General features: G+C 50.9%; 2 protein-coding genes across 3 annotated transcripts in view; one reads left to right on the top strand and one right to left on the bottom strand.

Moving 5' to 3' along the window:
• The window catches only part of TTLL9 (tubulin tyrosine ligase like 9), a 40,933-nt gene extending 37,231 nt beyond the window's left edge, over positions 1–3,702 (top strand). For both annotated transcript variants that reach the window (XM_019458835.2, XM_019458834.2), the window contains one exon: positions 3,313–3,702. In XM_019458835.2, the coding sequence (XP_019314380.2) occupies positions 3,313–3,389 (77 nt within the window). In that variant the 3' untranslated portion in view covers positions 3,390–3,702. The remainder of the gene's footprint in view (positions 1–3,312) is intronic.
• Positions 3,703–5,423: 1,721 nt separating this feature from the next.
• On the bottom strand, positions 5,424–11,878 carry PDRG1 (p53 and DNA damage regulated 1). The gene is made up of 5 exons (XM_019458836.2): positions 11,690–11,878; positions 9,993–10,068; positions 8,923–8,997; positions 6,950–7,030; positions 5,424–6,351 (listed from the first exon to the last, which is right to left on the bottom strand). The coding sequence occupies exons 1-5, from the start codon at positions 11,774–11,776 to the stop codon at positions 6,269–6,271; spliced, it is 402 nt and encodes a 133-aa protein (XP_019314381.1). The 5' UTR covers positions 11,777–11,878; the 3' UTR covers positions 5,424–6,268.
• Positions 11,879–12,740: the final 862 nt, after the last annotated feature.

The following is a 12,740-nucleotide window of genomic DNA, read 5'->3' as shown; positions in this document are numbered from 1 at the left end:
AGCACAATTAAAAACAAAATTACTCTACAGCTGTAAAATATTCCAGCTTGTATATAGGTCAACCTTACTAAATCAATTTCTCCTAATTGAACATTTGGTATGATTCCAGTTTTTTTCTTTTATAAGTAATGCCATGCTGTGATGAACATCTTCTCACATCAAGCTCAGCTGAAATTCTGGCTATTTCTTTAGGACAGATTCCTAGAAGTAGAAGTACTGGGTCAAAGGGATGGACTTATTACAGCCAAATTGCTTTTTAGAAAGAGTACACAGATTTGCCTGCTCTGAATAAAACACACACACGCACACGCACACGCACACACACACAACACCACAAAAAACCTTTGTCAACTAGATGGGTAAAAAAGTAGATTTGTTTTTATGTGCATTCTGTTGATTACTGGTTATGTTGCAGAGTTTTTCAATTCGTATTTCTTCTTTTGTAAGCTGTCCATAGTCTTTATGCAGTTTTCAGTGGCTTGTTCTCTAAATTTATAAAGGCCTTGGATATCAATACATTGATGACATTACCCCTCTGTCAAATGTATTTATAAATATTTTCCTGAATTTGTTATTTGCTTTTTAAATTTTATTTAAGTGGCTTTTTTTTTTTTTAATGAAAAGAAGTTTTAAATCTTTTTTTAGGGTTTGATAGGATTTAGGATTGAGTTTGGCTACAAGCAACTGAAAAGCCAAATAATAGTTACACAGAAAGGGAATGATCTGTTTTGAGCCACAGGATGTCTTGGGGTAGGTGACAGGGCTGACACAATGGATGCAAAATGCCCCCAGAGACCCAGCGCTTTCTTCTCTCCACTTGGCTACACTTAGTGGGTTGCCTTGGTGCTCATGCTTGTTGCCTCATGGTTGCAATATGGCTGCTCCTACTCCAGACACTGTGTCTTCATCCCAGGCAGGAAGAAGCAGGAAGGCCCAAGGGCCAAGGCTTTCCTTCAAGATTTGACTCTTTATTCCAAAAGGGAAACCCTCCCAGGGCTGACATCTTATGGGCAAGAACTGGGTCACATGGCCACCCCAGCTGCAAGGAAGCCTGGAGTGTCGATTAATTTGCTTGAGAAAGGAGAGGAGAGGGGATTTATGAAAGGCTTTTCTACAGCAGTGCCACCTTGTGTTGTTGCAAGATGACTCTACAGAGCTTTCAAGCTTTGATGTGCATATATATAATCATCTGGAAATCTTGTTAAAATGCAGATTACGATTCAGTAGGTTTGGGATGCGGGCCTAACATTCTGCCTTTCTAACAAGCTCCCAGGTGATGCTCTCCTAGTTGACTGTTGCTATGTAACAAACAAACTCTCCCCAAACCTAGAGGCTTAAAACAACTTCTGTCCCATTTGCTGATTCTTCAGGTCTCGCCTGGGGTCATTCATAAGGCTGCAGGCACCCGGCCGATTCACTGAGACACAAGGCCTAGAAGAGCCTCATTCGCACGGGTGGTGGTTGTGATGCTGGCTGTCAGCGGGGCCTCTCTTTCCAGGTGGCCACTCATCCTCCAGCAGCCCAGCCCTGGCTTCTTCCCATGGTAGTCTCACGTTCCAAGAAGGTGGGAGACCTAGCAAAGCCCCCTGAGGCCTAGGCTCAGAAGTCCCACGGTGTAGTGTCATTCCGTCACAATCCATTAGTCAAAGCTGCTGTAGCCCAGATTCACAGGGCAAGGAAATGGAGCCCTCCACTGGGTCAAGGAGCGGCAGTCACCTTGCAGGAAGGCGTGCATATAGGAATGGAAGGAGTTGTTGCAGCCATCTTTGGCAACCATCTGCCTCAGATATTAATGCTGCTTATCCCTGGACCCTGTCTGAGTCGCAAAGATGCAGAACAGTGGCTCTCCATCTTGGCCGCTATAGGAATTATGCTGGAGCTTTCAAAAGTACTAATGTCTGCTGAAGGTAAAGATACAGTTGATCTGGCCCTTAGGAGTTTTAAAAGGTCCCAGCTGACTAAAGCACAGCCTAGTTGAGAGCCCCTGCTTTAGAAGTCTCTAGAATAATCCCCAAGTCTCCAGTCGAGCGTCTGGGTGCGAGCACAAGAGAAGCTGGTCGAGTTGGGAAGAGCCTGGATGAAATGAAGGGTTGAAGGGTCTCCGGGTGAAAAGATCAGCAGGTAACTCAGAGATGAGTCTAGAACTCCAACAAGAGGCTTGCATTGGACACAAAGATTTGGGAGTTATGAAGGAACCAGGTAGTTCCATGGAACTCACTTTGGAAAACCCTGGGGACGCATATAGTGGGCCTCAGCTCAATGAAGCCTTGATAATCAGTTGAGTACCCAGGAGGCTCTGGGGTGCTGAGAGGGCAGATGCCTCCAGGTCAGTAGTTGTGGCCACAGCGATGCAGTCATTCAGCCAGCATCTGTGAGCGCCATCAGTGTGCCTGGCACAACTAAAGGACCGTGGTGCTGCCTCACAGACCAGCCGTGAGAACAAACGAGAAGCGGGTAACGCCGTGAAGGTGCTGAGAGGAGGTGTCTCAGAAGCTCCTGTCGGCCTCTCAGCATGGATTGCCTGGGACACCCTGCCAGGAGTAGGGGCCACTTGCGGGGAAAATTCCTCTCTTAACCACTTGTGCCTGCCATATGGGGTTGGGTAAGGAAGGGAAGGAAGCTAACGTTTAACCTGTTAGGTACCAGGCACTATGCTAGCATGCAATGTTTTCACCAAGCGAAGCCAAGAGGAAAGGTAGTGTGGGGTAGTGGTTAAGAGCGTGGCCTGTCTGCTGACAGTGCAGGGCCTGCTTGGGATTCTCTCTCTCTCTCTCTCTCTCTCTCTCTCTCTATCTATCTCTCCGCCTCTCTCTCTCTGCCCCTCCCCTGCTCACACTCTCTCTCAAAATTAAAAAAAAAAAAAAAAGAGCTTGGCCTCTGGAGCTAGATCTGGGTTCGAGTCTCAGTTCTGCTACTTGCGGTATGATTCGAAGCAAATTTCTTACCCTGTCTGAAACTCAGTTTTCTTCTACACGTCATTCCTGTGAAGGCTCAGCAAGTTCATCCGCATTCAGCACCGGGGTTGAATGTTACCTTTTTCTGGTGATCCTTACATTCAGTCCACAAAGCAGGTATCCTGGTTGATTGATGAGAAAGCTATGCTCAACAGGGGAGAATGATCTGCTTGAGGGTGTGCAGTTCAGGAGTGGAGTCGGGACAAAAAACACAGGGAAAAACACAGGCCATCCGGAGTTGCACGACTCCTGCGGGCCCTCCCTCTTCCAGGAAGTGGGAGCACAGGCCCCTCCACGCCCCCCATGTCTCCTCTACCAAGGACAGGCCATCCCAGCTAACACTCCATTTCCCTTCCAGGCTGTGTCAACGATCGGAAAAAACAGCTGAGGCAACTGTTCCGCTCCCTTCAAAGCCAGAAGAAAGCCTCCAGTTAGTCCCCGCGGTGGGGAGGAAAGCGACCCTGGGAGGTGCCAGCACAGTCCTCTCTCCCCTCTTTCCAGCACAGCGGTGCCTCCAAGCACTCACCTCCCTCCCTCTGGCCTGGCAGCAGCGTTGCTGCTTACTGCTTGTTCCATGTCCCCTGGATGCCCCCACCTGGGCACCTCTGCACCAGGAGACGGCCAATCCCTGGGACTAGATGCATATTAACCTTGAGGGATTGGCCTGGCCATCGGGCCTGACAAGGACAACCGCAGCAAGTTCTGCTACCCCAGAGAGATCCTGTCTAATAAATGAGAACAGACCTCACTCGGAGTCACTGGGCACTGGGCCTGGCTCGGGGCATGATGCTGACCGGAGCCAGGCCCTCCTGGCTTTGAGCCTTTGATGTCTTGAAGGTCAGTGCTTAAAACAAGCCTTCAGGAGCAAGGGGTCAGGGGCTAGGGAACTGGTCTTAAGGTGTGCTTGCAAAGCAAGCACTTACTGGATTACTGGGGGTCTGGGGAAAGGCTGAGCCCTAAATACACCTTTCCCTCCATGCAACACCCTGACTTGGCGTGTCAGGAATTCATGGAGCTCCCCTGACCATCTTGACATCAACAGGCCAGAGCATCCTTGTTTTCCAAGTGGACAAGGTAAGGATCGGGAAGGCCAAGCTGCTTAGCGAGGGTCTCTGCAAAGGTGCACTTAGGAGGCAGCTAGGTGATGTGGGGCCTCTACGCACCTTCCCGAGGTTGGGAGCTGAGCTTTTTAAGCCAGAAGGCCTTGGCCTGGCCAGCAACGGGATACAGCTTGGGGAGTTGGGCGCAAATCAAAGTTCTGCATTCTCTACACATTCCACCATTCCTAAGCCTCCTGTTGGTTTAAGAGAGACTGCAGCAGAGTGGGCTGTGGGCAAATTGCTCCACGGGGGACCGCCTAGGAGAGCCCAGGCAGCTCCCGCTGCAACTCTCCCCACTGCAGGACAGTTCTTTTGGCTGCAAATAGCAGAAGGGGAAGGGGAAGGGATTTGGGGAAGGAAAAATACCGGCAGACCCAAGAAGTGAACCAGCCGGCCTTGGGAAGGCCAGAAGCTAGGCCACTCTGGGCCTCCTGCCTCAGAGCGTGGGAACCTCCTTCCACCCATGTGACTGAGGCAAGGCCAGACAGCCCTGGACACAGGTTCCTCATTTCCAGGACAGCCAACCTGACCGGCTCCTTTGGCCAAGCATCCACCCTGCCACACAGGCAGGGACAACGTTCAGACAGAAGTCACGCGCCAGGCACACCTATCAGACAGCAGCTACTGGGGCGAATGCTCCGGTCCCTTTTTTACATTTTTATGTAATATGTACTACAAAGGTGAGGTGTCCTCTTTCACCCTTGTGCTCCAACCCGGCAGTTTCTGTCTTGGGGAGGGAACCATACAGTGTTTGCACACAGATTATCGGCTTATGAGACCCTGCTCTGGCGTCTTGCTTTTCTCACTTACTCTACCCTGGAACTTGCTCCCAATCAGTGCACAGCAAGCTTCCTTATCCCTGATTGTAGGTGTAGACTATTCCCCTGTCTGGAGCTGTTGACTCCTTTAACTAGTCTACTATGGATGGACAAATAGCTTCCAATTCTACCTCCCCACTTTAGGACCATGATGGGGAAAACAATGTAATTCTACTTTTAAAACTCAGGAAGATGCAAAATTGTAGGTACGGGGCCAAATTTGGCTTATGTAGGGTATTTTGTTGGCCAAAACCTAAGTCTTTAAAACTCTTCTGTATTAGTGATGTTTAAAAGGCAGGAGATTCAATTTAAAAATCCAGATTTCTAGCTCCTCTTGAAAAAAAGTAACATCTGGACATACCAGCCTGTGTTCCCACGTAATCATCGGCTGGAGCCAAGTGCAGTGAGGGGACCGGGTGAGGCGTGCCCGCTCCGTGTTACCAGTGTTGGTACTGGCGGTCTAGTCCTGCTAGCATTTCAAGGCTGGTGGCATCCTAAAGGCAGCGTGGCCTCGATTAAGGACCAAATGAGGTAAAGAACAGAAGCTACTATTCTTTCGTCCAGGAAACATTTATTAAGCTCAGTGACATGAAAGACAGCGTGCTGCCTCACAGCACATTAGGATCTGAGACCAGCGAAGGCAGGCCGGAACCCTGCGTGGCGCTGACCCAGGCCCCGCCTTCAGAGGTGGCAGAGGGCCTCGTGAAGAGGCAGCTCCCCCACCCGTCCCTGGTGCGGGACTCTGCAAGGCCTTCCTGACTAAAAGACAGGTGCAAGAGTTTGATAAGCAGCACCCACTCTGGGCTCCATTCTGGGGGCAAGCAGGAAAAAAGGGTCAAAGTGGAGGCGGTGCTGGGGGAGTGGTGCGTCTGGCCCACAGATGGCTGTGGTGAACTACGAAACACTGATTCGGCCTTTCATTCAGAAACCACCTGTGAGCCTCCTGCTTTATTCCAATTCCACTACATGCTGCTTGAGAATGCCTCTCTTCTGGAGAGGAATGCAGGAATGATGCTCCCCGACGTCCGGGGCCCATCTGAACAGGGGCCCTTGTTAAAAATGCCTGCTGTGGCCATTCTCACACCCCCACAGGCGCTGCCCCCACTCAGCACTGGTGGCTGCCAGGGCCTATCAATGGGCCTTGTGTCCATCCAGCCCTAGCAGTCAGCCCCAGCAGACACTGGCAGAATGAGGGCTCCCTTCTGCCATCACGGAGAGCCAATCCCCCCAGACAAAGGCTTTTCATGGGGCAGATCTTCTTTACATCTTAAAGTGTAAAGACGCCCATCTTCTAGCAGGGTGGATCGTGTCCTTGTAGGTTTCAAAGCTGGAGTCCTGGGTCCTCCATGACCTCAGGGGGGATGCTGTCCTAGGTCCCCCATCTCATTCTTGAATTTCATCCTTTTAAAATGATCTTGAGAGCTTTAAGCTCATCCTGGTTGAGGGGATTCAGGTTAAAACCCTTCAGCTCTGGTTTGCCTAAAGGGAGAAAACAATCCATCAGCTAGTTGGGCCTCCTGTTGTCCAACTCCTGCTGGCCCTGGAGTCAGGCCCAGGAAAGGGGCTTATGCTGCATTCGTGTTGCCAAACACTTGGCCTTGAGGTCTGACAGGGAAGGGCCTCAAATTCTGCAATGCATTGGACGAGGCACAGGAGTCACCAAGAACCTGACTCTGCTGCCCAGAAACCTCCAGATTTCTGCCAGACCTGTGACCAATCTGGAGGGGTTAGGTTTACCCAGAAATTTAGCTCTGGCCTTAACCACCTGACTGAGGCCCTCTAAGTGTCCTGAGTCAGAGCTATCCTGCTTCTTATACCATGCCTAGGATTTCCTGTGAGATAGCCCAGGCTGTTCCTTGTGCCTGGAAAAGGACTCCTGACAGGAATAAGACCCCACGACCTTCCTTGTTCATTCCATCTCTGGGTGGCTACAACCACCGTCCCTGCCCACAGCTTCAGCACTGCTCGCTTGCTGCCCAGGCCTTTGCCCGCCTGGGAGAGGCTTCCACCCTGCTCTGCAAAGTCCATGCTGACAGTCCTCTCTCTTCCTAGTTTCCATTTCCCGCCAGGCCAATACCTTGGGCCTCAAAGAGGCGGTTGACCTTCACTTTAAGTTGTTTGCGGAGTTTCTCTATTTCTTTATCCAGATGGTCCTGATCTGAAAAAAACGAGGTGGGCAGAGGATGAGGTTATACCACAGACAGACCCACCCAAAGGGAGAAGCCATCCGCTTCTCCCCCCACTCCTTGAGATCAAGGGCTCCTGGCATTTGGGAAGAAGGGGACTTGAGAGACCAACTGAGGAAGGAAGTAAAGCCTACAGAAGGGATGTGATCTGCCCAAGATGGTCGAGTAAGCCCAGGACAGGACTGAGCACTCGCCTCTCCGTTCACTGACCTATTTTCATATGCAAAGTACCTTGGGCTGCTCAGTGCGTGGGGAAGGCAATATGGGACTTTAGGTCACCCTCACACAATGAAATCACAGAAAATTCAAACATCAAACCAGAGTGAAGAAGATGATTAGAAAAAGCATGGCTAAGGAGTTTTACAAACCTAACTCCATCAATGCGAGGGGTTTTTAGGTAACAGGACTGTGGTAACATGTGACCTAAACAATCAATGGATAGGCCCGATGCTCGGGCTTAACCTAATTAACCCTGGTGAACAGAAACGGTTATCTTTGCCAAGACTGTTCATACCTTAGGGCACACTGCATTATGAGAAGTAGACGCCACAATGTTTGGTGACACCACTGCCTAATGTCACCAAACGACCACCTGCTGGTTTGTCTTCCCCACAGATTTTCATTCTTTCGGGTGGGGAGAAGGCCTGGGCAGCGGTTCTAGTGCTCCTGGTAAACGAGCGACGCTAGGCCCTCAGGGGCTTGGTTAGCTTGGGAGGACCCGGAGAACCAGCGACAATCATGTCCCAGAACCCCTCGAGGTATGGTGACAAGACCGTATCTGTGGACCAAGACAGCTGAGGACCAGATCCTGAACCCAGGCAAGCAACCCCCTCTGAAAGCTTAGCCTGAATGAACTGTGGCCACCACGCAAGTGCAATGACGACTCTTAATTTTATAACCATAGTATTACTGTACATTTTTCAAAAGCGCAGTCAGAAACTTCTTTAAGCTGTTCTAGTCTCCTTTGCTAAAATTTTACTTCAACAGCGCTAGGGAGACTCTGCCTTCAGAGTCTTGATCTATACATTTTCCAAGGGTCGGGAGAGAAAAAACTATGCATAATCTTTCCTTTTCCCAGGCAAGGACCCATTTGCAGCTTGACTTTTTGCCGTTATGCTCCTACAAAGAGCCTCCAGGGTCGTGGCTATGAAGATCTGAGTACATGCTAAGTGCCCAGGCTGCAGCAGACCCCGGAGGCTCACTCTCCCCAGACCTCCATTTTCAATGCAGTCTCTACTACAGGGGACCTGAAAAATAAAGAGCTCACTCTGCCAGGCTCCCTTGAAGCTACGGGTGGCCACATGACTTAGTTCTGGCCAATGAGATGTCCGAAGTCTCTAAGGAGGACAGCCTTACTTTGAAACAGAAAGCAAGGCCATACATGGAGCAGGCCCTCTGCCTTTCCTACAGCCTGGCATGAGGACACGAGGCCTGCAATGACCACACCGCCACCACGAGAATACGTGAGGGTGACCTTGCTGTGAGCAGCAGTGCCAGTCCTGGACTGCCTGCCTCTGGACAACTACTGAGGAGAAAAACAGAACCAGGTTTCCTGAAGCCTCGGTTTGTTGGGTCTTCTGTATTTGTGGCACAAACTGTTTCTCACTGGTAAACAAGCACTAGGCTAAGTACATATACTGTTTTATCCCACCTTCACAAGTGTGCTACAGAGATGCGTCCCCCCCTTTAGAGATGAGAAGTAGCTCAGAGTGGCAGAGCAGGGACTCAAACCCACACCTACCTGAACCCTGTAACACAGCTGCCTCTCCTCAAATGGCCCAAAGCCTGACTCTCACTCAGTTCTGGGTTACGATTGGCGCTGGTGGGGGAGATGTGTCCCTGACTCATCCCCAGAAGGCCTTACCTTTCTCAATCATCTCCTTCGTCTGAGGGTGAGGCATCCTGATGAACATGTTCCCGAAGCAAACCATCACATCTTCTGAAAGGGCAAATGGTCACTCTTTCAACAAATATTTTGGAGCACCTACTCCCTTGACAGGCATTGTCTGAGATGCTGACAACACAGTAGAACAAGACAAAGTTTCTGCCCTCACAGAGCTTATGTTACGGTGGAGGAGAAAGAATAAATAAGCAAAGATAGGACCTGTCAGACCCTGATAAGTCTAAGTACTCCACAGAAAAATAAAGCAGGGTAAGACGATGGGGAATGTCAGAGTAGGGGACGAACTTGTCATTGGTATTAGGTGGTCCGAGAAGACCTCAATGATCATGTGACATCTGGGCAGAGACTTGAAGAAAGTGGGTGTGAGCCCTGCAGACATCTGGGGAAAGAGTGAGCAAGGCAGAGGAAACAGGAACAGCAAGACCAGGGTGAATGGAGTCGATGAGCGAGGGGGAACAGGAGAGGAGAGGATGTTGGAGAGTTCTAGGCGGTCTTACAGGACTCCGCCTTTTACTCTGGTGAGATGAGAAGCAATGAGCAGGTTTTAGGCTTTCTGGTGCACTTTAAACCCTGGGCCTGGCCTCTGCCCATCTTTCCAGCCACATCACATGCCGCCCCCCCCCCACTTACTTTGTCTTACCCACCTGTTTTCATCTGAAAAGCCCTCAACCCCTCCTCCAACACCCACCTCATGTCCAATTCCTTCCTCAGCTTTCTCACAACTTCCAATTATGTATTTATGCTGTTTTATCTGTAAGGGCACAAGGGCAGGAACTTCACTGTGTCCATAACCCCCACCCAGCACCTTCCTAGTGCCATCAGTGAGCCAGCAACTAACCCCCATCATGGAGATGAGCCGCTGAAACCCTGAGCCACAGTCCGTGTCAGACCTGCAACACTTTCTCCCTCATCTCCACAGGCTGTGTCACACACGTGGGGCTTCCTGACTTGTCTTTGTTACAGATAAGTTGAAAGCCTTAGAAGGAAGATAGAACAGGCCTCCAGAGCCCAGTGATGAAATCCTGACTTACCGGAGAGGCTGAGATCCTTCTGCAGAGCCCGCAGGCCCTCCCGGTTCTGATTCCTTTTGGTGTCCAGATCCACAATCTGCAAAGCACAGGGGTAGGAGGGAACTCAGCTCCCTCTTGCCCCAAACCATTACCTTCCAACAGACCAGAGGCTTTTAAAACTCAACAGACACAAGGCATTATCCCTGGGTTTCTTCCAATGTCATGCCCAAAACACACTGATGTGCAAATGTACTTCTCCTATTCAGTTTCCAGGTCCTTAAAGACAATACTCCGTGTAGGTGCTGTCCCCACAGAGAAGGTGCTGGGGAAAAGTTCGCTGACTAAATGGGTAACTTATTATTCACTGGAGTGCTAGTTCTCAAGCTGCAGAGCATTTCAGAATCACCATGGCAGTAGAAACCGCTCCCTGGACAAGTCCCTTCAGCTGATGCTGACCTAGTATCAGGAGAAGGCCAACAATCCTGGACTGCAATAGCAGGGGTGGGGGCACTGAAACAGTGCTAACAACACAAAAGCGACTAAGGAAGTGAGGAGACGCTACGGTATCCTTCTGGAGAGCCCTGGCTCTGGAGCCACGATACCCAGGTTTGAATCCTGTTGCCCGCCACGAGCTGTGTAATTTCACCTTCGGAGAAATGGAGATATGAATAGCACTTAGCTCATACGTTATTGAGCCAGGAACTAAATGAGTTCGCATAGTCCTTGACACACAGTAAGTACTCGGCAAATTTTAATCGCTTCTTTATTATTATCATCCAGCACACCCTGATGCAGTGTTTCATTTAATGGGCACTTATTCATCCAAGTCTTCCCCTTCTCAGTAAACACCCGACCAGTCATCCAATTATTCTAACTGGAGACGAGTCATGAATCACTCTTCACTCCTCCCACTCCCTCACCCCCATATGTAACCACATCAAGGCCTACTAAAGCCCCAAAATATACCTCTGACCCATTCGCTTGTCTCCATCACCACCAGCTAGAGCCAAACCCATCTCTTGCCTGAACCTTGGCAGTGGCTCCTCACAGACCACCCCCCATGCCCCCCTATATTTCGTGCTCCACACACCGGCCAGAGAAACTCTTTTAAAGCCTAAATCCAATTACATCATCCTCCCTCCCCCCATCATGTCCCTTCAAATCCTCAACGCTTAAATTAGCACAAGACCCAAGACCCAGACTTCCAGGTCAGGTCTACAAGGCCCTCCACGACCAAGGCCCCACTTCTCCTCCAGCGTCCCCACCTGCCCAATCACAAGACCACTCTTTTCTCTTTCTCTTGTCCCGAGAGCCTTGGCCAAGGCAGAGCACCCACAGTCAGTGGGGCGAGGCAGCAGGAACTGCCCTTTGAAAAAGATGTTCAGGTAAACCTACGAAAGAGGTAACGGCTCGGGATCCCGAGGGCACGGCGAGGGACGGAGAAAGGATGGGCACAGGGAATCTCTGGCACAGAGCAGGCGCCCACTTAACACGTGCTAATAAATGCGTGAAGCGAGGCGCCGTCACAGGCGTCTGGTCCACCTTACCTTACCGCCGCCCCACGTCTGTAGTCACAGCCGTGAGCCCACCAGCCCAGGTCAGCCCACTGCGAGCCCCCGCTGGAGCCGGATTCCGCGCCCAGCGCGCGGCCTTAGGGCGCTCGCCGCCAGGCCCCAACCGCCGAACCCCAGCCCCAGCGCCTCGGACCGGCCTCCTACCTGTCGCTTGTCCGCCAGCACCTCCTCGGCGAGCTCTTCCACCTCCACCAGGTACCGAAGCACCCGTTCCGCCTCGGGTGACAGCATGCCCACCACCTCCGACACCACTCCACTCGGCTCGGCTGCGACACAGCTCAAATTCCGTTCGGGCTCCGCTTCGGCTGCGCATGCGCACGCGCAAGCGCCGCCCGGGCAGGCCTTCCGGCGGGCATGCGCAATTAAAAGAACTGTGTCGCGCAGGCTCCAACACTCGAGAGAGAGGCGGGCCTAGCTTTGGGGGCGGGACTGGAACGCCCCCTGCAGGCCCAGAGCGCCTAGCGTGCAGCGCTGCCTTTGAACCCACCTGCCTGTCTTTCTCTATTTGTTGAGCACCTACTAGGCGCCAGGCAGTTTTAGGTGCTGAGGGCGCAGCAGTGAACAAAACACAGTCTCTGTCCTCATGCAACGTCATCCTAGTGGGAAACACCGACAATTCATGACAAAAGATATAATTACATACTATGGTGTTTGGGAGTAATAAAATCATTCTTCCCCTGTTTCAGGAACACTAAGAAGGAAGAAGGTCCATGTGTCAGAGTGGCTTATATTTAACCTCTGACACCTTCAGTTTCCAATTTATAAAAATGGGAGTGAATAAAATTCTCCCTCATTGTGTCTCTGCCGGATCAGAAGGAGGTAGGCATCATTTTAAAAATTCAGCTTTCACCAGTATTCATCGAGCCCCTGTCTTAGGCCCAATGTTCAGAGTAGTTGACCTAGACCCAGGGAAGGGGCTGGAAAACCATGTGCAGTGAACAATGAAGTGCCAGCTCAGAAAAGAAGTTCTGTAAGTGTTAGAAAGCAAATCGGTGTGGGCCATAGGTTTGGAAGGATGTCCAAGAAAAGGCAGGCAGGTGGAACATGGCTGCCACTCAGAACTAGAAGGTTCCCTAGAGATCTTCATGCCTGAACCCCTCATTGTACAGCTGAGAAAAACTGAGGCCCAGAGAGGAGTGAGGACCTTACACAGCCAACAGCCGACCTAGGATTCTGACCTCCTGCCTCCCTGATT

The sequence above is a fragment of the Panthera pardus genome, unplaced genomic scaffold (assembly GCF_024362965.1).
Source record: "Panthera pardus isolate Hobbes unplaced genomic scaffold, ASM2436296v1 HiC_scaffold_25, whole genome shotgun sequence".
In the NCBI taxonomy this organism is placed as follows: domain Eukaryota; kingdom Metazoa; phylum Chordata; class Mammalia; order Carnivora; family Felidae; genus Panthera; species Panthera pardus.
This window is presented reverse-complemented; position numbering and strand designations above follow the sequence as displayed.

Bases quoted from the DNA above. Each gene is read 5' to 3' on its own strand.
- PDRG1 (XM_019458836.2), bottom strand. From the start codon at position 11,776: ATGCTGTCACCCGAGGCGGAACGGGTGCTTCGGTACCTGGTGGAGGTG. The intron at 8,998-9,992 runs GTAAGTCAGGAT...TTGCCCTTTCAG, and splicing joins GAAGGATCTCAGCCTCTCCG to AAGATGTGATGGTTTGCTTC. The intron at 6,352-6,949 runs GTATTGGCCTGG...TTCTCCCTTTAG, and splicing joins CCGCCTCTTTGAGGCCCAAG to GCAAACCAGAGCTGAAGGGT.